Raw genomic sequence first — 23,048 nt, 5'->3', positions numbered from 1 at the left:
ACTGGAGGCCTGAGTGTATACAGTGGAAGTGCAGTCCTGACTGAGTTTATTTAATCTGTCTGTCAGTCAGCAGACGGGATAATACCTCTGCATGTATAAGCACTACATGAGAGTTAGTGTTTTCCCTCCTATCACTACATCTAGTTAGCAGAGTGGGGACTTTCTCTCCGAAAGTGTTCCCACATGTGAAGATGTGGGTGGGCAACTTTTGGTTTGGACTGGAATGAAACGGAGCAAATAGCACCACAAGATGTGAGCGTGAGGGGGTATTTGAGGATTTGACGGGGATGTAAGTAGACTGTGAAGTAAACTGCGGAGTACTTGTTGTTGTAGATATATCATGCAGACTGTGAAAACACTGTGAAGCATTAACACTCGGGATGTTTGCAGTAGAGTAATCTGACATTTGTTGAGCAAATGTAAGCACTTCTATCAGAAATACGGATGCGGTTAATCCAATATCATGACTGTGTGATATTTTGATTCTCAGGTTTACAGGAAAAATAAAGCTGCTCCTCTCGGTGGTGTACTCAGCTGAACCTGAATGTGGATGAATGCATGATTTAAACACACAATTGTTCCCATGGTGATGTGTGTGTGTGTGTGGTGTATGTGTGTGTGTGTGTGTGAGAATAAGTGAGGATCCTTCCAGTCAACCAGGACAGGATGTGTGGGTTTTATGCATAGCCTGAATAGTAAATGTGTGTGTCAGACAGTTAATCAGCGCTATGACTTTATCTCTACTCATCACCACACTGTGAATGGATGTTCTTAAGTTTCCCAGGCAAACACACACACTGGCAATCCAAATCCAGACATCATGGTGGTTTTTAGCTTTAGTGCATGTGGTTGCCACCTTCACCCGTTTATGAAATTCACACTGAGGACTAAACAAACTGCTGTGGGCAGGGTTGGATATGGTTTGCATTCCTCATGATAGTGCATGAAGATCAGATTTCTGTTATGACATGGATGATGATGAACTATGGATGAGTCTCTGCACTTAAGAGTCGTTATATCCTCTCTGTGGTCACACTGCTAACATCATCTTTAGGTTTGCATGGCTGGGATTGCTGGAGAAGATATTACTCTGCTCCACCAAAGACCAAGACTGGTGGACCTGTCCTGTCAAACAAAGAGAAGTTTTGTAGTCCAAACCGGGGTAAAGGTTGTCTGTTAAGCAGTGGCAGACAAAACAGAAAATCATTAAATTGATATTATCACCCTATAGAGAGTTTCCATATAGATGTTTCAATAGCCCCTTCCTAAGTGCTGCCCCTTTTTGCTCAATGCTCCAAATATGGGCCGTCCACACCAAGAGCAATAACTACAACAATAACTATAAATATAGTTTTAACATTGTTGTCACTCAAGTGGATATCACACCACTACTATAACCACAATGACAGTGGTAAACGGTATCGTTTTCACAGCGCTTTGATGAACGATGTTGTGGTATACCACTTATTAAACACTTATATAACAAAAAATTAGGCTGCTAGTGGGGGTGTAAAGTTCATCAGCGTATATACAGGTAAGGAGAGGGTTAACAGAGGTTATGGAGGCTTATTTAACTGGAACTGGAACACAAAGAAAAAAGGAGATGGACTGAGGAAGGTTGATTTTAAAAGGTGTGACAACATCACTCTAGGTCCACTACTGCAAGCAGCTGCTGCTACCTTGAAATGCTGGTTTCGTGCCCTGTGGCTTTATTGTCACCTGTTTACATAACCAAGTCTAATTGAAAGCAACATTATTAATCACTTCAATAACTTCATTAAAACAAACTCACTTTTATTGTCCTAATTGTGTTGTAGCCAGTCAGTACCTGCACCAACAGTTAAAAATTACATTAGACAAAATATTGGTACAGCTGTTTAAAAGATACGTAATGGTTAATGTGACTGGCGGCGAGGATTTAATTCATCACGGCGCCCTCTGGTTTATATCTCGCCTCTCCCAGCATTTTTGCACGTAGCATTCTGCTTGTCTATGAACAAAACTTGCAGGTGCACTTGGATCAGCCCACTGTGACCTTGCAAACTTACTTGTGCTTTGTACTTTGGGATCAAGCCTAAAAAAATATTTCTCACATTTATGCACCTAATTTTCTCTGCACCCTTTGTGAGGCTCTATCCCCTGTCACTGATGATTGGGAAATCATGCTCCCAACTTGCAATCCTCACAGTCCCACAAGTCTGCATCTGTATAAGCCTAACCCTCCTCGAACCAAATCTGCATGTAAGCCAAGGCTGACTTCATCCACCTCAGATTGAACTTCGAAAATCTCATCGTCTGCGAGGTCCAGTGTGAAAGAACAAGAGGGTGTGTGTTTGCTTCTGTGCCTAATAGTGCTGCCTCTCAGACGTCTCCCAGTGCACCTCCTCCTCTGGTCTCTTGATGGAATTCTTCTAAAACTGCTATCTCTCCTCATTTGATTGAGCATTTGTATGTTTCAAAAAATAGAGTCTTTGTTTCCATTTTGTGTTGGATCACTTCACTCTTCACAACTGTGTAATGTGGCTGCCTCTGGGACCAGTCGGGGAAGGTAGGGGACCAATAGGCACTTCTTTTCCTTTTATTTTTATATTTTCCCCCTCCGAATGACGCACTGGAAATAATGCTGGCCACCAGAGTGGAAGGAGAAGGCGACTTTCTGCACCACTGGCAAAACGCAAACATTGGAAGCGGTCCCCGTCCATCCCTAGGCTTGATGGAGAGCAGGGCCCATAGGACGAGGCGGACTCAGCTCTCAGTGTGCTTTGCCCCTGGAAATATCCTCCCTACAACGGAGACAACAGATGTCTCTCGGCTGGGGAACAAAGGGGGGACATTTGCTAAGGCAGGCCCCAAAACAAGAGTGTGTCACTGCTGCATGTACAGCACTAGTCATGTAGCCTCCCCAGAGTGTTACACAATGTCAAAAGGGGAAGTTGTTAATTTTAGTGAGCAAGATGAATGTGTTTGCTGCAGCTCCACAGAGGCTTCATATAAAACAATAAAGAATAAATGTTCTGTTCTGTGAGAGGTGATGCCTGTGTAGTTTTCTGAGGTGAATAACCTTACGGGAAAAGAGCTGCAGGATGTTACTCACACACCAGGCACACACTGAAAACCTCAGATCAGAGTTTTCCCTCCTCCCGCTCTCTGTGGGAAGGTGTTTTAAGGCACACAGTTCATTCAAATTCCCCGTGGCAAAACCTTTGAAAGTCGAGAAAGGCATTTCAGCAAGGGACTGCCAACAGATACACAGGCAACACAGGCAACACAGGAGAATATGTTCCCCTCTTGTTCCTGCCTTTTGTTTTTCAGCCTTGGCTCCTACATGCAGATTCATACAAGACCTTTTCGTCGGGGTCCCCTGCGGAATGCGCCATATTTCGGGGTGATCTTCAAACCTGGATCACTGCCACACAAACACACAATAATCCCAGTACAGTGCTATCAGCGAATCCAGCTAATCGACCATGCACTGCGATGCATGATAAGGGAATGCGGCAGTCTGATAAAGATGAGCCACAACAAAGCGCCGGTCCACTGTCTCGGCATGAGCCCACCACTGTCATAAATCAACAGCGCCTGTTTACTGGCTGCAGTGCTGTCTGACTGATAAAAATTTAAAGGTTTGCAACTGTGTATTTTATTTCACACAGACAAACATAACAAGCAAAATATCATTAAGCTTTTGCCAAGACTTGATATTTTAAATTTGATTTGGGATTTACAAAGCAGTCGCTGTCCAAAGTTGAGATAACCGCCAGCCAAACAGCGCTCCACACACGTTCTGTATCTGTGGGACTCAGAACAAATCTTCATTTAGTCCAGCCTGTGCCACCACATACACATCAGCTTTTTAAAAACATGCCCTGTACTCTGTTGGGAGAAAGAAAAACAAAACGAAAACGGAGAAACGTATATTGGAAATTCTTCGGTTGAATGATGTCACATCCTGTCTGTCAGGGTTTAGCCAGTGGGAGCTTAGCTCCAGTAAGAAGGGGTCTGAACTCCCATGAAAGCAGTAAAATCATACAACTGTGGGGACCCTGCTGTCTATACATATACTAGTGAAAATGCCAAATTTTGTCTGTAGCCAATCAAATCCTTTCATTTTGAGCATAGAGTGATAATCATCAGCTTTACTGTCTGACCCTAACACTGACTGAGAGCCAGATGATACAGCACAAAAAGTAACCTCAAACTTTAACCCTCAACCCATGTTAGCTTTCTAGCTCATGCACAGTAGATTGAACTGCACCTCAGCTTGCAGAATGAGCTACAGTTTTATGTTCTTTACTGCTAACAGGCATGTATGTGTTTATGTAAGTATCAGCAGTCAGTTTGCTGAATGCTGTAGTTCTTATAGCAGCATTAACTGAGTAAACACACCATTGACATATGTATAATTAGAAAATGTGCGAGCAATGTCTAATTACAGTTTCACACTAATGTGTTTTTTGACCATGTGACAAATGTAAGTTTAATATTCAACCTTGTTTTAGCTCTGTATTGGTCTCTTAACATCTGGACAGAGTTGCACCAGCTATGTGTAAGTTCTGTCCTATATTAGGGTGTAAAGCTGACACTAGAGGCTCAGTGACTAGTAGTTAATTTATAACTAAAACAGCCAGTTGCACCACAATTACTTAACACATAACTCAAATAGTTCGGATGTACAGTCATAAATAAGAAAAGTAGCCAATCAGCGATCCAGGATATTGTTCCATCATCATGGTAACCATGTGCAGGAGCTTTCTGGCTGGCATGACCTTCTTGGCTTTGTAGTCAGCTAGATCAATATTGAAATACCATATCAATAAATTAGGTCTCTAGTTGATTAATGTGTCACAAAATGGCTGCAATTAATGAAAAAAGTATGTTGTGTGGCAGAAAAGCTGCTGTTTTACCATCAGTGAGTATAATTCTGTGAAATGTTATGATTAACACTACCTTAGGGGTATGTGTCAGTATTTAGTTGTTACTTAGAGTAACTTATCTCTGTGGTGCAAAAGCTTTTATTTTAGTAATGCATAAATCACAACTTAGTAATAATTTACGTTATAACTTGGTTAAGTTTGAACTTGCTGGCTCTTTAGCTGCTAGATGCTCCACTATATTCACCAGCTAGTTGCTAACTTTGTCTGTCTGCTGTTAGGTGCAGGGCAGGTAGCAGGGGGCACAGTGGGTTTATCAGTTTCTTACTGGAAACAGCTGCCTGCTGCATCTGGTTAGGAGATTAATGAGAGAGCATTAAAGTTGCAGGCCCTACAAAACCAAAACAACAAGCTGAAAGATGATAAAATGCTCCGCAGGACTGAGGGGAGCAACAGATTGAGTTAATAGTTTTCTGTGGGTTCATCACTACAACCCGTTTCACATTATACAATACATCATTTGATCCATTGTTGATATGAAATATAAAATAAATAAAATATTGACTAGTGCATCTTTAATCTTCAATAGCACTACACGAACACTGTCCTTGGGCTGTAAGTGAGAGTCATCAGAAGATATTTGAAAAACACTTTCACATGATTTTGACTGCTCAAATCGACAACTTCTGTGTTTTGAGTTGACTTTTAAAGCAAGTTTCTCAGTCTGAGACTCTTGAAAGCCTCCCAGCTAGTGATTTTCATGCAGGCAAAAGCAAAACATGTAATTTCCGGGTATGCCTCAAACTCCTAGATGTAAGAATGACTTCCTTTGTTTGGTTCTTCTGTGATTTTTTTTGCTGACGTCCATCTGCTGCTGACTCATTGAGCCCCGTCATGGTGAGACTAAGTACCAGTCAGGAGAGAACAATTACGTACAGGTCCCGTCAGTCAGCGACCTCTGAGAACCTGCTTCACCTCCACCTCACAGCCGCACACCCTCTGTCCGTCTCCCTCTCCCCCCTGTCATTTCACACACAGTCACCCTTGTTCTTCTCCTGCAGATGTGGACGAGTGCGCGACCAACACCCACAGTTGTCGGCCCAGCGAGGGCTGTGTGAACACAGTGGGCTCATTTGTATGCGAGCTGCGGGTCACTTGTCCTGCCGGCTACCAGCTGAGGAATGGTGTTTGCGAGGGTGAGTTCATTGTTCCTGATGTATTTCATTAAGCCAATTTACCCAGCAGTCATTTCCAGAGCCACTAAAGTAGTCGGTGGAAATGCTGATGATGTCTTCTTCAATATGCAGTGCAGGATTTTTTTAACTTGTTTTTAGTGGTGAGAGAGCAGAAATAAGACAGTATAGGACAGTAAAGCAAAACCACAGCCCTATCGCCAGACAATAACGTCAATGTTGGACGGTTCAGGAAATGCCTGGATAATTTTCAATGATAGTGTGGTTTTTTGTTAAGTCAAATGCCAATGGGTTTTAGAGGGAAAATATTTTTTTTTGCAGTTAAAGGTTATATATATGAAATTCTCTTCCCACTGGGTGTCGCACTACAGCACCAGCATCCCAGAACAAAACAATTGGACAAAATAAAATAAAACTCACTGTCTTTCCACAGTCTTTCCAACAATCGCAAACTCTGGTTTGTTTGAAATAAACCCCTTGTTCACCGATTTAGATGTGCAGGGCAGCAATGGCCGAAACGTAAGCTAACATTAATCATTAGGGACAAATGCGCCCGTCAAAGTGAGATAGACCTAATATCGTAACTTAATTCAAAGTGGACAGAAACAACATAAAGCTCACCAAAACCCTCTTTCTTAGTCTTTCCACTGCTCCAACAATCACCAACTCTGGTTTGGTCGAATTACATCCTTCATTCAGCAGTGTAGATGATAAAAACAGCAACAGCAGTTTCAGTCACTCTACACAGCTGCACACAAGCACAGAGAGGCTGCGATAGCAACAAAGGCAGAGGGAGTGGGATGTCATTCTCTCTCATACCTTTAAAATAAAAAGCAAACGTGAATTGCAGGTCTGTGACAAGATGTAAATTCTGGTCTCCTGCATGAAAGTCCAGTGCTACATGCCAGTCTAACACGCAGACCTCACCCACTACAGGTAGGGCTCTTCCTTCATTGGCACTGAACATTGGCCCTGGACCAATTTGGACATGATACCTGCGGCTACTGGGCTGCAATACATCTGGCTGAAAATACTCATTCATATGTAGCTGCAGCCTTCGTGTTGTGTGGTTCTAAACATCACCTTCAGTGTATTTCCACTTCATAACACAACTGGGCACTTACGTTTGGCCGAGGCTCTTGTTTGTGTTGGAGTGTGTTACTTAGTTTTGCCAGTTTCTCTGCAGTTTAAAGATCCAGCAACCAGCTGCAGCACACAAGTCCAACACCCTTGGCCCAAACTGAGGCACTGCGTAATCAATGCTCATACATACTCACACAGGCTATTCTGGTCCTTAAGTTTGTCATCACATCCCCTCTATTGCTCTTCCTAATTGTATTGCCAAAAACCAGGAGTAATTTGTCCTTAAAGGGCCCCTTGAGCACTCACACGTCCCTGAATACAAGACTGCAGTGCTGTACATCATGGATAGGTGTTGAGGCTGTTGGAGTGTCCTGGCATTATTGATGGCAGACAGTTGTTTTCAAAGGCTCTTTAACAGGACCAGAATATATTTAGACAGCTCATTTCCACACTTTGTCCCTGTTTAGATGACTACAATCAACATTAGTGACATACAAATCTACACAAATCCTGTGATGTGTATTATTTACAGTCATTTTCATTCCTGAGTCTGTGGTCATGACTTCAACTCAGCTCAGTCAGCGAGGCTTCATTAAGATTTATGCTAATGTTTTTCTGGCCCCAGTAGTGATATTTGTGTTTCAGCAGATACCCAGGTTCGGTATATGACAAGATAATCACCCAGAGAGGCAGCATTGCGCGGGCGTTAAAGCACTTTGAAACTCTGTGACTTGTGTCATCAGCACTTGGCACCAAGGAGGACTAATCAATGTAGCTAGATAATGAAGGTAAAATTTAGTCGACCATCCAACGGGGGGAAAACTAATTAGGTGCATGAAAGAAAGGCGAGATCTCTCGCTGTGGTGTTGGAAATTTACCCCTGCTGATGATGATCGGTAGAGAAAACTCAAATTAAGACCTTCCGCTTGTGTGCCACAGGACGAGTCCCAGAGGACCCGATATAATGTGGACTCTCGAGAGACAGGCTCGCAGCACAATAGAACAAATCTTCCATTTAAACCCCATCCATCGCTCTTGAGATTCAATAACAGTCATTTAAGAAGTTTTGTTCAACTTCTGTTAATTGCAGAGTTGGAAGGGGTGATATTTTTATGTGAGGGGAATTCTTCCTCCAGTTAAACACTGACAGAGTGAAAGTTTGAATTTCTTGGATGCTGCACATGTTTATTCTGTGCTTGAGCCACAGTGCCACCTACTGTACGGCTTACAAGCTGAGAGCTCAGACTGAAGCTCAGGGAGATGGCAGCAGTCTTAAACTCTTTACAGTTTAATAAAGTGTGTATTATTTTGTCAGGATGACTCAGTGAATGTATGTTTATCTGTTCTTTCCTGCAGACATTGATGAATGTGTTCTGCGAACCCATAACTGTGGTGTGGGCTTTGTGTGTGAAAACACAGTGGGCTCTTTCCTGTGCAACATCAAACACAAGTGCATTAGTGGCTTCACACAGGACTCCCATGGCAACTGTATCGGTAAGAGACTGTTAGCGCTGCTCTCTGTTGGCTAATGGAAACTCACAACGCATGACCATTAAAGCTGCAGTAGGTAACTTTTATAAAAATATCTTTTTGTCATATTTGCTGATACTGTTACTGTGTCCTGACAGTAGAACATGAGACAGATAATCTGTGAAAAAATCAGGTTCTCCTGGCTCCTCCTAGTGCTCCTAATGGTATTTGTAAGAATCCACCGGGCCTGCACGAAAAAACTAATCAGAGTCAAGAATGATAGCTGATATTTAGTATTTGAAATCCTGGGAATAAGTCTCAACAATCAGCCATCTTCAAGCATTTTAACTGTCGACTTGTTCCTGGTCATTAGAATCACTTATTATTTGATAAGAAAGCCCAAAGCGTCAGTATTCTACAACCTGGGAATGAGACTCAACGATCAACCATATTTCTCAGTGCTGACTATCAACAATAACATCCCTAGCTTGCGTCAGACCAGGAACCTTTATTGCAATTCATTCCCCAGTTCTCTCCTCTCATTTCCTAAGGTTTTAAAGTTTTTTAAAGTTTGACATTTCAAGAAATGCTTTTGAGAAGTGCTTTCTTGCTGGGAGATAACAAACATATAATCTGTTTAAATAGAAATCCTCTACAACAAGACATAATTTTAGTTTAGCATAAAGACTGTCAGCAAGGGGAAACAAAAAACAAAGTGGAAAAACGAGAAGTTGTGGTTTTATGGTGGGTTTTGTGCTGGGTTATATCTTGGTTGTAACCTCACGATGACAAGACTCCAGGGGTTCCTCCTGCACCCGGCCAAGAAATAGTAACCTCTAATAAAACACTTATACAGATTAAACAAATGACATGCTAGCTAATTACTTACAATTTGTTTAGCAGTGTGTAGGGAAACATTATCATCTTGGAATGGCGGGGTTCACCCCTGGGTGCTCCTGATATCATAAAAGTGCCTCATATACCTCGGCTGATGTACAGCCACGCGGAGCAAAGTAATCACAGAGCCTAATGTGTCCCAGCAGATGATTGCACATACATTACAGATCTATCACTGAGGGTGGAGGGCTTCCTTCAGCTTTCTCCAAATGGAAACTCCAAATTAAAATCTTCTGTTTCTTCTGTGTTTTTGCAAATGTTAATTATGATACTTCAGACTAACCCCTCTTGTCACATTTTTGCTCCTGCTCTTCAATCAGTTTGTCATTTTCTCACTGGATGCGCTGTATCACATCCACGTCCACCTGACTGCATGCACGTGTTAAATCCACAGTTCATTATCTGCTTCATACGAGTATTGGGGCCACTATATATTAGGAAGGCATGATTACAGACAACAAGTCAACAATACAACACCATGTAATTGTTCTGTTAAAATGACTGCGAGCAAGTAGTCATAGGTAGGCCTGTCAATCAGGATTAAACCTCCTAACAATCATTCTCCTGTGGAACTGTCATTGTTTCAGCTGTCTTGAGACTTGATTCTCTCTCTCTGTGTGTTTCTGCAGACATAAATGAGTGCAGCAGCCTGAGCGAGCCATGCAGCTCTGGCTTTAACTGTATCAACACGGTGGGCTCCTACACGTGCCAGAAGAAGGTCGTAATGTGCAGCCACGGCTACCACGCAAGCCCTGATGGAGCCAAGTGTGTCGGTGAGATTTACCTCTTAAACACAACAGCACAGACGAAGGGGGCTGGCAGCTATGGAAAGATGTGAAGGACACAAGTGCTCAAATGCATAGTTAAAAAATGCCAAAATAGGGAAGAACGAGCCAGTTAGGATTCAATTCAATTGAATTCAGTTTTATTTTTTATAGCGCCAATTCATAACAGAAGTTATCTCAGTTATCTATTTTCAAATAGAGCAGGTCTAGACCGAACTCCTTATAACATTATTTACAGAGACCGAACAGTTCCCACCATGAGCAAGCACTTGGCAACAGTGGCAAGGAAAAACTTCCTTTTAAGAGGCAGAAACCTAGGACAGACCCTGGCTCTAGGTGGGTGGTCGTCTGTCTCGACCAGTTGGGATGAGAGAGAGAGAGAGAGAGGGAGAGAGAGACAAAGGTGCACAGCAACAACAGTAGCAACAACTACACTAATGGTAGTGACTGATGATGATGAACATGAAGAAGATGATGACGACGACGACAACAACGATGGGGGACAATGAGCAGTGATTATAGTAATAATAGTATCCGTAGTAATAATAATAGTAATAATAATAACACTAATATCAGTGATATTAGCAATGGGAGTCAAGCAGGACCATGGTAGGAGGCTCCACCAGGATCCATGAGAACCTGCAAGACGAGAAAGCACAAGAAGTGAAGAAGTGAAGTTAGTAACATGCATTAATGGGACATGAATGTGTGCAGAAAGAGAGAGAGAGGAAGAGAGGAGCTCAGTGCACCATGGGAAATCCCTCGATAGTCTAGGCCTAGAGCAGCATAACTAAGGGATGGTTCAGGACTCACCTGATCCAGCCCTAACTATAAGCTTTATCAAAGAGGAATGTCTTAAGCCTACTCTTGAATGTGGAGAGGGTGTCTGTCTCCCGAACCAAAACTGGTAACTGGTTCCACAGGAGAGGAGCTGGGTAGCTAAAGGCTCTGGCTCCTGTTCTACTTTTAGATACTATAGGAACCACAAGTAGCCCTGCATTCAGAGAACGTAGTGTTCTAGTGGGGTAATAGGGTACTATGAGCTCTTTAAGATATGAAGGGGCCTGACCATGAAGAGCTTTGTAGGTGAGGAGGAGGATTTTAAATTCTATTCTGAATTTTACAGAGAGCCAGTGCAGAGAAGCTAATACAGGAGAGATATGATCTCTTTTCCTAGTTCCTGTCAGTACTCGTGCTGCAGCGTTCTGAATTAATTGTAGTGTCTTTATAGACTTATTGGGGCAGCCTGATAATAAGAGTTGCAGTAATCCAGCCTAGAAGTGACAAATGCATGGATTAGTTTTTCTGCATCCATCTGTGAAAGGATGTGTCTAATTTTTGTAATATTGCGTAAATGAAAAAAGGCAGTCCTAGAGTTCTGCTTTATGTGGGAATTAAAGGACATGCCCTGATCAAAGATAACTCCAAGATTTCTGTCAGTGGTGCTAGAGGCCAAGGAAATACCATCTAGAGTAACTACATCTTTAGAATTTGAGTCTCTTAGGGTTTTTGGGGCAAAGCACAAGAATTCCATTTTTTTCTGAGTATAGCATCAGAAAATTGCAGCTCATCCAGGTTTTTATGTCCTTAAGACATGTTTGTAACTTAGATAACTGATTAATTTCATCGGACTTGATCGACAGGTATAACTGGGTATCATCTGCATAACAGTGAAAGTTAATGGAGTGATTCCTAATAATATTGCCTAAGGGAAGCATATATAAAGTGAATAGAATTGGTCCAAATACAGTTCCTTTAATGCTGATTAGATGCTCAAGTCTCTGTAATAGAATATGATGGTCAGTGGTGTCAAATCCAGCACTAAGAACTTATAATACAAGTAGAGAGACAAGTCCATTGTCGGATGCAATTAAAAGGTCATTATTAACTTTAACCAGTGCTGTCACTGTGCTGTGATGAACTCTTAATCCTGACTGAAAATCCTTAAATAAACTATTGCTATGTAGAAAGTCACACAACTGTTTGGCGACTACTTTCTCCACATCTTAGAGAGAAAGGGGAGGTTAGAAATTGGTCTATAGTTGGCTAAAACCCCTGGATCAAGAGTGGGCTGGATCAGTTATATGGAGGCCAAATCATTCAAAAATGAAATAAAAAAAGAATACCTTTTAATACAAATTATTATATGGATAAATACAGACACATTATTTGATATAACTTGTGTAATGATAATTGTTTTTAGTAACTCACCTCATCATTATAATTTCTTCACAGAGTTCATTGCAGGTCATTTAATTAAGAAACAAAATACAACCCCTTTACTCTCTGTGCCTTACTTTGCAACCAGATTATGCAACGCTTAACTAGCAAAAGTGTCCTAAATGCACTTTCGATTGTTTAAATAGGTCCAGAGAGTGAGCAAAAGAAAGATATGTGAATGCATTTCTGAGTGTGTGTCTGGTTGTGTGAGTAGGAGTTTGGCTGTGTTTAAGCTCAACCCATTCAGGTGCAGAGTGGGTCATTGCTGAGGTGCTTTATCTTTCTCTCTGCATGTCTAGACATTGATGAGTGTCAGATGGGGACGCACCGCTGTGGAGTGGGCCAGATCTGTCACAACCTCCCTGGCAGCTACCGCTGTGACTGTCAGACGGGCTACCAGTATGATGCCCTCCGCAAAGTCTGCACCGGTACGTATTGCTGTGTCAGGTCTGTGAGATGATGACGAGCAGATTGGAGGTTTAGTCGTCAAACTGTTTTTGAAGCCAGCGTTGCTCTGGAGGCAGAAGAAAATCTCACTGGTTCAGTTAAGCCTCAGTGTGCAGGGCCAAGAAAAAAAAGTTTTTGCTTTAAATGTGATGTCAGATTTGACTAATTAAAACAAGGGTGGACACTTCTGTCAGACTTTTAATGATAATTAGTGCTAATTGTGTGAGGGTTTACATTTTTTGGAACTGCAGCACAGTGATAAAAATATAGATTAAGTTAAAACACTGAAACAAGAAAGGTTCTGCTATTATTGCTATTATATTATATATATATATATATATATATATATATTGATTGATTGATTGATTGATTATTGATGTTTGCACATTCTAGTATTTTTGGGTATGGATGTCACATTTTTTATCCTTTTTTCAATCTGGAAAACAGAATAAATAATGTAAGTCTAAAGCCCAGTGAAAAAGGCAAGAGAGCCTCTTGTTACAGTTCAAGGTACTAGGCAACAGGAAGGAGTGGGTTTCCATCCATGTGTTACTAAGTGGTAACACTGAAAATAAAAATAAAAACTTAAAATATTACAAAAATGTTTGTATGGGTGGGCCAAGAAGTACATTCTAGTGTACATTCCTCCCACAACACCTCCATCACTCTATGAGGAGGAGGCAGTGGACCAGTTTGTGGAGGAGGAAGACTAGGTTTGAAGATGTGTTCCAAAATCCAAGATAGATGGGTTCCCAGACAACGTTACAGCGAGACTTGAACGAACTGGACTGAGATTGTATATGAACTGCCCACTTTGCGAAACGACAGGTGACAAATTCAGTAACATAAGCTTTTGTTCTTTTAACACATGTATGGTTTGGGACCCATCCACAGTTAAAACCACTGTGAAATGTTTGGCTAATTGTTAACTAGATGTATGCAGGAGTATGAAAGATTTCACTCTAGTCACTCTACATACGTGGCTGAATGGGAACTGGCGTTGAGTCCTCTGTGGCCTGGAGGTATCTGTCTGTTGTCTAATGGCTCCTACTCCTGCACTGACAGATGTAAATGAGTGCTGGCGCTATCCTGGCAGGCTGTGTGCCCAGACCTGTGAAAACACCCCAGGCTCCTACCACTGCTCATGCACAGCAGGATTCTCCCTAGCATTTGATGGGAAAAACTGTGAAGGTAAACAAGACTGTTTTTTTTTTCTCTAACATATTGAGAATTTAAATGCCACCTCATTTAGATGGTCTGTCTTATTCCCCTTGAAGAACGTAAGACGTAGAGGTGAGCCTCTGGGGAGAGCGTTGGCATCAGAAGCTAAATGCAGCCTTCACACAGACCTTGGAGATTGTATATATTGATAGGAAACTGTTTATGAGTCTTTTGGAAGTCTTTGTTATCAGCAAAACCTGTTTTCTGTTGGAATTTAATTTAGTCTCCATCTCCTGGATGCTGAGGCGTCTGGCATGCATGCATAATGGCCCCCAGGTTCAGGTGCTGTCACTTATCACTGTGTTGAAGATGTGGTTGTGCTTTAGAGAGCAAAGCTGACCAGGAGCGTGATTCACATTAGGTTCAGCTTGTCACAGGAATTATTCAGGGAACTTAATCAAGTTGTGAAGGTTTCTGCTCACGATCCAAAGGTGAAGCATTTTTCAGGTTTTTTTTCATAAAAGCTTGCTGAGCGACTTGATTACATTTTGATTGGTGCTTTTCAGATTAATTTGTTCCAGACACTTGAAGCTTTCTTTTCTTGGGGAAGCAGTTTCATACCAAAGAGTGTTAGAAATCATAATTTCACCTTACAATATTCCACAATGCACTTACCCAAAAACACTACCGTAGCTCCCTTTCCCTTTCGATGATGTTTCTGTTGGTGGTGCTCATTTCTTTGTCTTCTGAAATGGTGGAGTTTTTACATCATAGCATGAGGCTGTCAATATTTTATATTTTTGATTCCTTGGAAATACCGAATGAATATATAGTTCATTTTGACCCAACCCCACATGCACTGTCCTGATGACCCAAATACTCACTAGAGCACTAGATGTGTATTAATCCACAGCTGAAAATAGTCCCCAACAAATAACCTCCTGTTTGAGCAATGTTTGCTAAAAACTACAATGCCCAGCAGTTTTGGAAAATACCTAGACTTTTAAACTTTTAAAAATGTAACTATAACAAAAAAAAGCTTTTGATTTTAAAGCTTTACCTCTTCTGAAGGAACCAATGGGCTTGGAGGAGAGTGCCACAGACTGGGTAAGGCTGCCAGAGAGTACTGAGAGACAAGCTAACACATTTTTGGGGAAGAATTCAGCACACGTGTCAGCAGTGGCAAAAATTTACGTATGGTGTAACATGGGCTTTGCAAAATCAAAAAAACAAAAAAAAAGTCTCTTGCAGCCATACCCCAAACCCAACAAGAAGTCTGCCATTTTGAGTTTAGTGGGTTGAGGTACTCTCTTTGGTCAGCAGAGCATTAAGACGTTGATGATGATATGTTACGAATCGGGAAGAATTCTAATCATGTCTTTATCTTTTCTGTGCTTAGATGTAAATGAATGTGACAAAAACCCCTGTAGCCAAGAGTGTGCCAACATCTACGGCTCATATCAATGCTACTGTCGCCAAGGCTACTACCTGAAAGAGGACGGACGCACATGTGAAGGTATTTTCTACCAAGGTCACTAGGTAGAGACTGGTGGAGACCAAACTCTCAAAGGACAGTGAATATATGACTTGCATCAGCCAGTTGGACAGACACTACTTCATATGAATATTATACGTGCAGTACAATATGTTGCTCCAGGATTTCCAACACACACTACAACTTTATAAGACAGTAATATTATAAAGGTACACTACAAAAACTGACACACTATAACAGTAAAAGATGAATTGTGAATAGGTTAAATACAGTTTCTGTGACAGTGAAACACTGGCATATCTCATCTCAAAACATTTATTTATATAGCATGTTAAATTAATTCATATTGAAAATTATATATTACAGCATGTAAATTACACACAAAACCACCATCATATGTCATGGCAAAAACTGGTACATTAATATATGGAGTAAAAAATCCAACTTAAAATCAACAGTACTAATATGATTTTACCATAAAAGCAGAAAAAGTTCTGCCGTAACCACAGGTTTTTTTCTACAGTGCAGGGACTCCTGTAAAATCAAATGCAAGCCACTACAACAGCAGAAACATTAATGCAGGAGACGCTGATACAAGCACATACACCCTTCGTCCTGCACTCATGGATCTAGTAAGGAAAATATGGTATAGTCACGTAACAAATCTACATAGAGACGCTTGAAATAAGCCTTCAGCAGTAGTTAGCTAGTAGCCCTATCTCTGTATTTCTTCTCTGTATTGAAACAGTACAAAAAATAGACAAACCCTGGCAGTAGAATCACTATGGAACCACCAATATTTACCAAATCAGGACTATATTTCCAATTGTGCAAAAATGCAGTGAAATCTCAATGCCAATGCAATGGTTGTAAAAGTGATGCAGATCAGGTCAGTTTCTGCACCTTAAGGTACAAGGTATTTTGCAGAACACTGGTCAAAATAGAAAGCAGACCAAATAGTTTTAATATATTCATAACATATACTGTACACATGTGCAGCGTAGCACAGTAAAGGAACAGAACAGCTGTTGGGCACTCGCTTCAGCACCCAACAGATGATCTTGCAGAGACTCTAGTTGATGTACCTCAGCAGTAACTGAAAACTATTCAACACTGAAGCTCTGTAGGGGCAGGGAGGGAAACAGAACATAGGAAACACAGTGGACACTTTACTGTCAGAACTGAAAGGTTGACCACCTAAAACAACTCACATTGCTTACTAATGATCAGTAGCTGTGTTTCCATCACATTATTCTAAAGTATCAATAGAAACAGTTTCGCAAAAAAGTGCTTGAGTTAATGCACTTAATGGGAGATTGAAACCTGAATATGTTCTGACGTAGTGATATTAACTCACTTGATGAGCTGTTTCAGCTCTCCTCATCGCTCCTGTGATCACTCCACACAGATCGGATGGAACCTTCCTCACATTAATAAAAACAGAAATGTCATACTTGTTTGAGGATCGATTAGCACTCTTTGAATTATGTCATCGTGTGTCCTCTTCTTCTGGTTTTTTGACTGGAGAATTGGCGCCACCTACTGCTTATCTCAATGAATCAACTCCTAATGTTGGCATTACAGTAGAGGATGGAAACAGGCATTCATTTACATCATGTTTTACCAAACTACTCAAACTGTGGTTAAAATTTGGAAACACTGTTAATGAGACATATTATTTAGTCATTGATCCAAACTATGTATCCATGAATGCTGAGACCAGATTGACAGCAGCTGTGTGTTTGTGTGTGTGTGTGTGTGTGTGTGTGTGTGTGTGTGTGTGTGTGTGTGTGTGTGTGTGTGTGTGTGTGTGTGCAAGCAAGAGAAAAAGTCCCACTGCTTTATTTGAACCTGCCGTTGGCTGTGCTCTGACTGATGAGACGTGTGTTGTTCAACAGATATTGATGAGTGCTCCCAGAGCATCGGGAACCTTTGCGCCTTCCAGTGTGTTAATGTTGCAGGCAGCTACCAGTGTGCCTGCCCCCCTCATGGATACGTCATGTCCGCCAATGGACGCACCTGCAGAGGTGAGCCTTCAGTGAACATACAGTATTGTATACAGTATTTTTATTTAGTTATTTTATTAATTTTTTATTAATCTTGCTCATACACACTGTAATAAGAAAATGTAATGAAGTCTCATCTCGTCTCAACCATAGCTGTACTTCTAGTTGCCTGTATTTACTTAGTTACTCACTTTTTGTTATTGTATTTTGGTTTTTTTTATATTTTCTTCTATGTTTTATAATTATGTGTGTGTTTGGTTTTTGGTGTTATTTTTTTAAATACCCCAGTTGCTGTCAATATTTGTATTGCCTTGATATGTCTCATATGTCTTCCTGTCTTAAAGTTAATCATGTATCTTGCACTATCAATTAAAAAAAGGGAACTAAGAAGTTTTAATTCCCATTAAACTGCAGTCTGACAGAAGAGACATGCTGTTAGGGGGGTTGTCCCACCTGTCAGTGTGGTTATCTGTTTCATTAATTTATTATTTTTTCCAGATATCGACGAATGCACAACTGGCACCCACAACTGTTCATATGGACAGACCTGCTACAACCTACAGGGAGGCTTCAGATGTCTCTCCTTTGACTGCCCTCACAACTACAAGAAGGTTTCAGACACGTGAGTCACATCTTTTTCTCGACATCTTCAGACTCTTCAAATCTTTAACTCCAATGTTGCCTTTTTCTTAGCTTTTTAAAATTATATATAAGTTTTATTTATGGTTATTTTGCAGTATTCTGGCCATCTAAACCCTGACATACTGCCCCTTTAAGCACTGACCTGTCTCTGTGGGATTTTTGGATTTCGAGGTTTTCTCTCTGCCTGTGCTCCTCTAATGATTAGTACTGTACATCCATGCCCTTGCAGTGCAGTGTGCTGTACAGAAGAGCCTTGTTAGCTGTGAACCTGTTGCAGCTGTAGAGGCTGGCCGGTAACTGAGCATGACTCCCATCGAGCGGTGCGATGAAGTCAGATGGCTTTCATCAGCTTGGTGCTTCCCGGGGCCGTCTCCACAGCTCTCCCTGCTCTGCACTCCAGTGGACACAGCCCACAGGAGGCGTCTTATCAATGCTATCAAGAGACACCTTATTAACCTCGCTGTGACGTGGCCTGGATCGGCACGTAGAGACATCTTTCATTCATGAGTGGACTTGGCAGCCCCAGACACAGCTGAGATTAAAACGTCTCCTGGTCTGCCTTTAGTGCCACCCTAAGATGTGCAAATTTTATGGTGCACTACATCAAACTTTATTCCGGGCTGTAAATTCTGATATGTGATGGAAAAGCAGTCAGAATACAGACTGGGAAAGAGCTACAAGTGGCCACTGGAGGACGCCAGCTTTCTCCACTGGCACTTGTTGCTCTGTCTTGTTTTCCTTAAATCTGTGCAGTGATGGGGACTAGCAATGCTACGTATAGCGATGTGACTAGTTTAATTCCATTTCCCAGTTGCAGTCTGGTAGTTTATAATTGTATAGCCCTAGTTCCCACGACAAAAAGCCAATGGGATTTTTCCAGTAGATTTGGGATTTTGGAGTAAAAAGCTAACGTTAGGATATAAACGAACAAATGGTCTGTTATGTGTTGACAGTACATTTTTTATTTGAAAAAGGTACTTACACTGAAAAAAGCCACATTGGAACAAATTTTAAAATTTCGAATAAAAGGTTACAGCCCTAGTACTTTATGTGGTAGGTCAAAACATGAAAATCTCTTCAGCCTGTGTTAAACACAGACCGTATTTTAGGCATCTAACCAAAAAACCCATTAAAAAGCCCACTGACTTCCAGACAAGAGAATCGGAAGTGCAAAAATGCTAACTAATTAAGGTTTTTCTGAAGCATTCATTCAGCACTCAGTTGTGAAATCAAGTTTTCTATGAAGTAGCAGGGTATTGCTACATTTTATTTGCTGCACAGATTCTGCATCCACACTACTCCCCATTCTGATTCAGCTGAGTCGGTCTGTGTATGCAGACAGAAGGAGGGAAGTGAAACTGAAACTTAACTTCATTTATTGTGTTAATTAAGTCCTTGGCATTCATTAATCAGTGAAGTGTGTGGAACTACACAGCAAACTGGAGTCTCTCACAGTTGTTGTAATAATGACAACAACTAATGTCCCATACTGCAGAAACCTTTCTTAGAGCTGACTTACTGGCCATATCAAACATTATGCAGAACAACCATTTTAAAAACCTACAGGCTACAGTGTGAGCAGTGGTTAGATCACTACAGAGAATAACCAACCGGACTGCTAAATCTCGACGTTGATTGTTTCACCCAGCAAAGGATTTACAGTTTGGTATATTTTTTTTTTCACACAGAACATGGAGGACATGACAACCAAAACCAGACCTCCATTTAATCTTTGTTTATATGTATTAACTATATAATATTAAATAATATATTAAATATATAATAGTTAATATACAAGTATAAAATGTACATTGGTAAAAAAAAAACAATAATTACACAGTTAAACATTTAGTTTAAGGACCAGTGTGTAGGATTTAGTGGTATCTAGTGGTGTAGTTGCATTTAGTTTTGCACTTTGACATGAGAACAACCAACAGGTAGCTAGTATTCAGAGAGTCTAGGGCCAGACCATGAAGTGCTTTAAAAGTCAAATTAGTCACTGGAAACAGATACTAGACTCAAAGCTCGACAGGAGCAAGATACTGAACATACTTGTTTTTACCAATAAACACACTTACAAACACTGTTGTTAAAGTACCAGTGCATAGTCTATCAAGTACCTAGCCTCCAAATACTGTCTCGCTCATCCATCCTCTTCCCTCTTGTCTCTCTTGACCTCTTTAGACGCTGTGAGCGAACCAGCTGTCCCAGTAACTCTGTAGACTGTCAGAACTCCCCCGTCCGCATCACGTACTACCAACTCAGCTTTCAGACCAACATCATCATCCCCGCCCAGATCTTCCGGATCGGACCGTCCCCGGCCTACTCCGGCGATCACATCGTCATCGGTATCATCAAGGGCAACGAGGAGGGCTACTTCAGCACCAGGAAGCTGAACAGTTTCACAGGCGCTGTGTACCTGAAGAGACAAGTCCGCGAGCCCAAAGACTTCCTGATCGATGTGGAGATGAAGCTGCTGAGGCAGGGGACGTTCACGTCGTTCCTCGCCAGAATCTACGTCTTTATCACGTCCAGCACCGTGTAACACCGGAGAGAAAGAGACAGAGAGAGGGACTGGAAATTTCAGATGGTGCTAAACTTTTATATGTGCAGACTCTTTTTGTAATGCCTTCCCACAATCAAGCATTATTCAAGAATCTTGTAAAATGTTGCCAGAGACCTTACTGTTGGCTTCTTTTGTCTTTGGCAGGTTATCTGCTTGTTTCTGCAGACTTTTTATGGCAATTATATTTCCTGAGAAACTTTGTATTTCTATTTACCAAAGCATTTTTCAGTTCAACTCTTGCTAACAGAATTTAGCTTGTATGCACCAGTATTGACAGGGTTTTCTACTCCTCTTAGTTTATACAAACGGTGGCAAGGTGCTGCATAGGTTGCTGCACAAGTCTGGGTGGGTGGTTTGTGCTCTGCTCCACTCTCTTTAAGAACGGAACTGTTTGACCACCCTATGTAAATGTTCATTTTTAAGACAATTATTCATGAATTTCAAGTTTGAAGAAACTAATAAACCTTTACAGCACTAGAATTTAAGGGCACTTGTCACTATGGAGGCCCAAAACTGACTAAATGTAGTTAAAGCCTATAAGATGAGTCAAAAACATGTACTGAATACATCCATTTTTAAAATATTCATAACTGAAATATTATTATTTTTTAATTTTTGAATAGAAGATTATTATGAATAGAAATTATATTTTTTCTTTCCAATTGGTTGCTAAAAAGAAAAACAAAATATTTATTTTCTTTTACCACTAATCCATTAACAGAAAAAAAATTATTAACTTAATTTGTAAGGGCAGGGATAACTGTGGTAAGTGAGTTAAATGAGCACATTGATAGTTATTTTTTCTCTTAAGTATGGTCAAGAAAGCGAGTCTATACTCAATAAAGTATATGCGGAGCCCCGTAGAGAATATTTCTCTTTTTCTAGCTTAAGACAGTATGTCTTTGAAAACTCTATTTATATTGAAATTATTTTCCACTTGCTAATTTTATTTTTCAACTTTTTTTTGGCAGAAATGTAATCATTTATCTGTTTCCCTAATGCAACATTTCCTATATACCTCACACTTATATGAGAATGAGATGGGTGTGTTCATGTAAATCCAGGCCAAAGATCGATCCATTTTGGGAGTCTGTAAAAGTAAAATAAATTTCAACAAATAACAAATTTAATTTGTTTTAAATTAACAAACAGTGTCATGTATTGATGTATTCAGTTATAGTTTATATTCACTTTTGGCAGTTTTGAGCCTCCACATTCACCATCCAAATTTGCGAATGTGGTTAAGAAAAAAAGTAGCAGAATCGTCAAATAGTGCATTTTGTTCAACATTTGGTGTATATTATTTTTTTAAAGATGTGATCTGATTAAATGTTAGTGTTGTAATTCAGTGCAAATCACACTAGAAACATTAACGAGTCATTTATGGTAAATTCCAGCACTGAGAATTATTAATGTAACTGTTGATCATTGTATTGTCATTGTATTGAAGTGTCATATTCTTTCCTTTATTACTGGACATATCTTTCTATGTTACTGTGTTGTAATTATCTCAGGGTAAAATTCATGTCATTTTGTATACGCTTGACAAATTCCCGTGTAGTTTGCAGGAATGAATCAGTCTGCTGTCGTAACTTCAGACTGGCCTCACGCAGCCTGTACAGTTTCAGCTGCCACACAACACTTGTATCAATAAACCAATCAATAAATGATGATCAAACTGTTGTCAGTTGCTCAATAAAAGCACAAATCTGATTCTAGAGTGTCAGTTTTTCCACATCAGTGCTGTACACTTGTGCTGTGGTATCGTTATTGTGAGTGAACAGTGAGCCAATATCGCCATCTGATGGTCAGATTGTGAACAGGTCAAGGCCAAACCACCTAATACTGCTCTATTCAAGGTCTATCTTTCAGCAAGGAAATTCAAAGTGCTTTATATGAGACTGAATTTCATGAAGAAAAGGTTTAAATGTGTCACCACGTTTTAATTAAGACCTTCTTTTGAAAAGAACTGCTTCACAGTTAGTCTGAGCAGTCCTTATCCTAACTGTTTTTATCACCTATTCCACTGCGCCACAAGGAACATTTAGTGTGTGTTACACCCTCAAACATTCCCACCCGGAAAGTGTATGTGTGTGTGTGTGTGTGTGTGTGTGTGTGTGTGTGTGTGTGTGTGCTTTTCTACCTCAGCCTATTAATACATCCCAACAGATAGCCTCTCAAATGGAAATTAGGGAGGTCACCATATATACAT

At 40.6% G+C, this 23,048-nt stretch overlaps 1 protein-coding gene across 2 annotated transcripts in view; it reads left to right on the top strand.

The window, feature by feature from the left end:
- fbln2 (fibulin 2) overlaps nucleotides 1-22,549 on the top strand; it is a 71,917-nt gene extending 49,368 nt beyond the window's left edge. For both annotated transcript variants that reach the window (XM_051414927.1, XM_051414926.1), the window contains exons 9-17: nucleotides 5,933-6,067; nucleotides 8,504-8,641; nucleotides 10,144-10,287; nucleotides 12,819-12,947; nucleotides 14,032-14,157; nucleotides 15,527-15,643; nucleotides 17,521-17,649; nucleotides 18,127-18,250; nucleotides 20,455-22,549. In XM_051414927.1, the coding sequence (XP_051270887.1) occupies nucleotides 5,933-6,067; nucleotides 8,504-8,641; nucleotides 10,144-10,287; nucleotides 12,819-12,947; nucleotides 14,032-14,157; nucleotides 15,527-15,643; nucleotides 17,521-17,649; nucleotides 18,127-18,250; nucleotides 20,455-20,815 (1,403 nt within the window). In that variant the 3' untranslated portion in view covers nucleotides 20,816-22,549. The remainder of the gene's footprint in view (nucleotides 1-5,932; nucleotides 6,068-8,503; nucleotides 8,642-10,143; nucleotides 10,288-12,818; nucleotides 12,948-14,031; nucleotides 14,158-15,526; nucleotides 15,644-17,520; nucleotides 17,650-18,126; nucleotides 18,251-20,454) is intronic.
- The last annotated feature ends 499 nt before the right edge of the window (nucleotides 22,550-23,048 follow it).

The sequence above is a fragment of the Dicentrarchus labrax genome, unplaced genomic scaffold (assembly GCF_905237075.1).
Source record: "Dicentrarchus labrax unplaced genomic scaffold, dlabrax2021, whole genome shotgun sequence".
NCBI classification, from domain to species: Eukaryota; Metazoa; Chordata; class Actinopteri; family Moronidae; genus Dicentrarchus; species Dicentrarchus labrax.
Note: the sequence above shows the minus strand (reverse complement) of the source record. Positions and strands in the feature narration are given on the sequence as shown.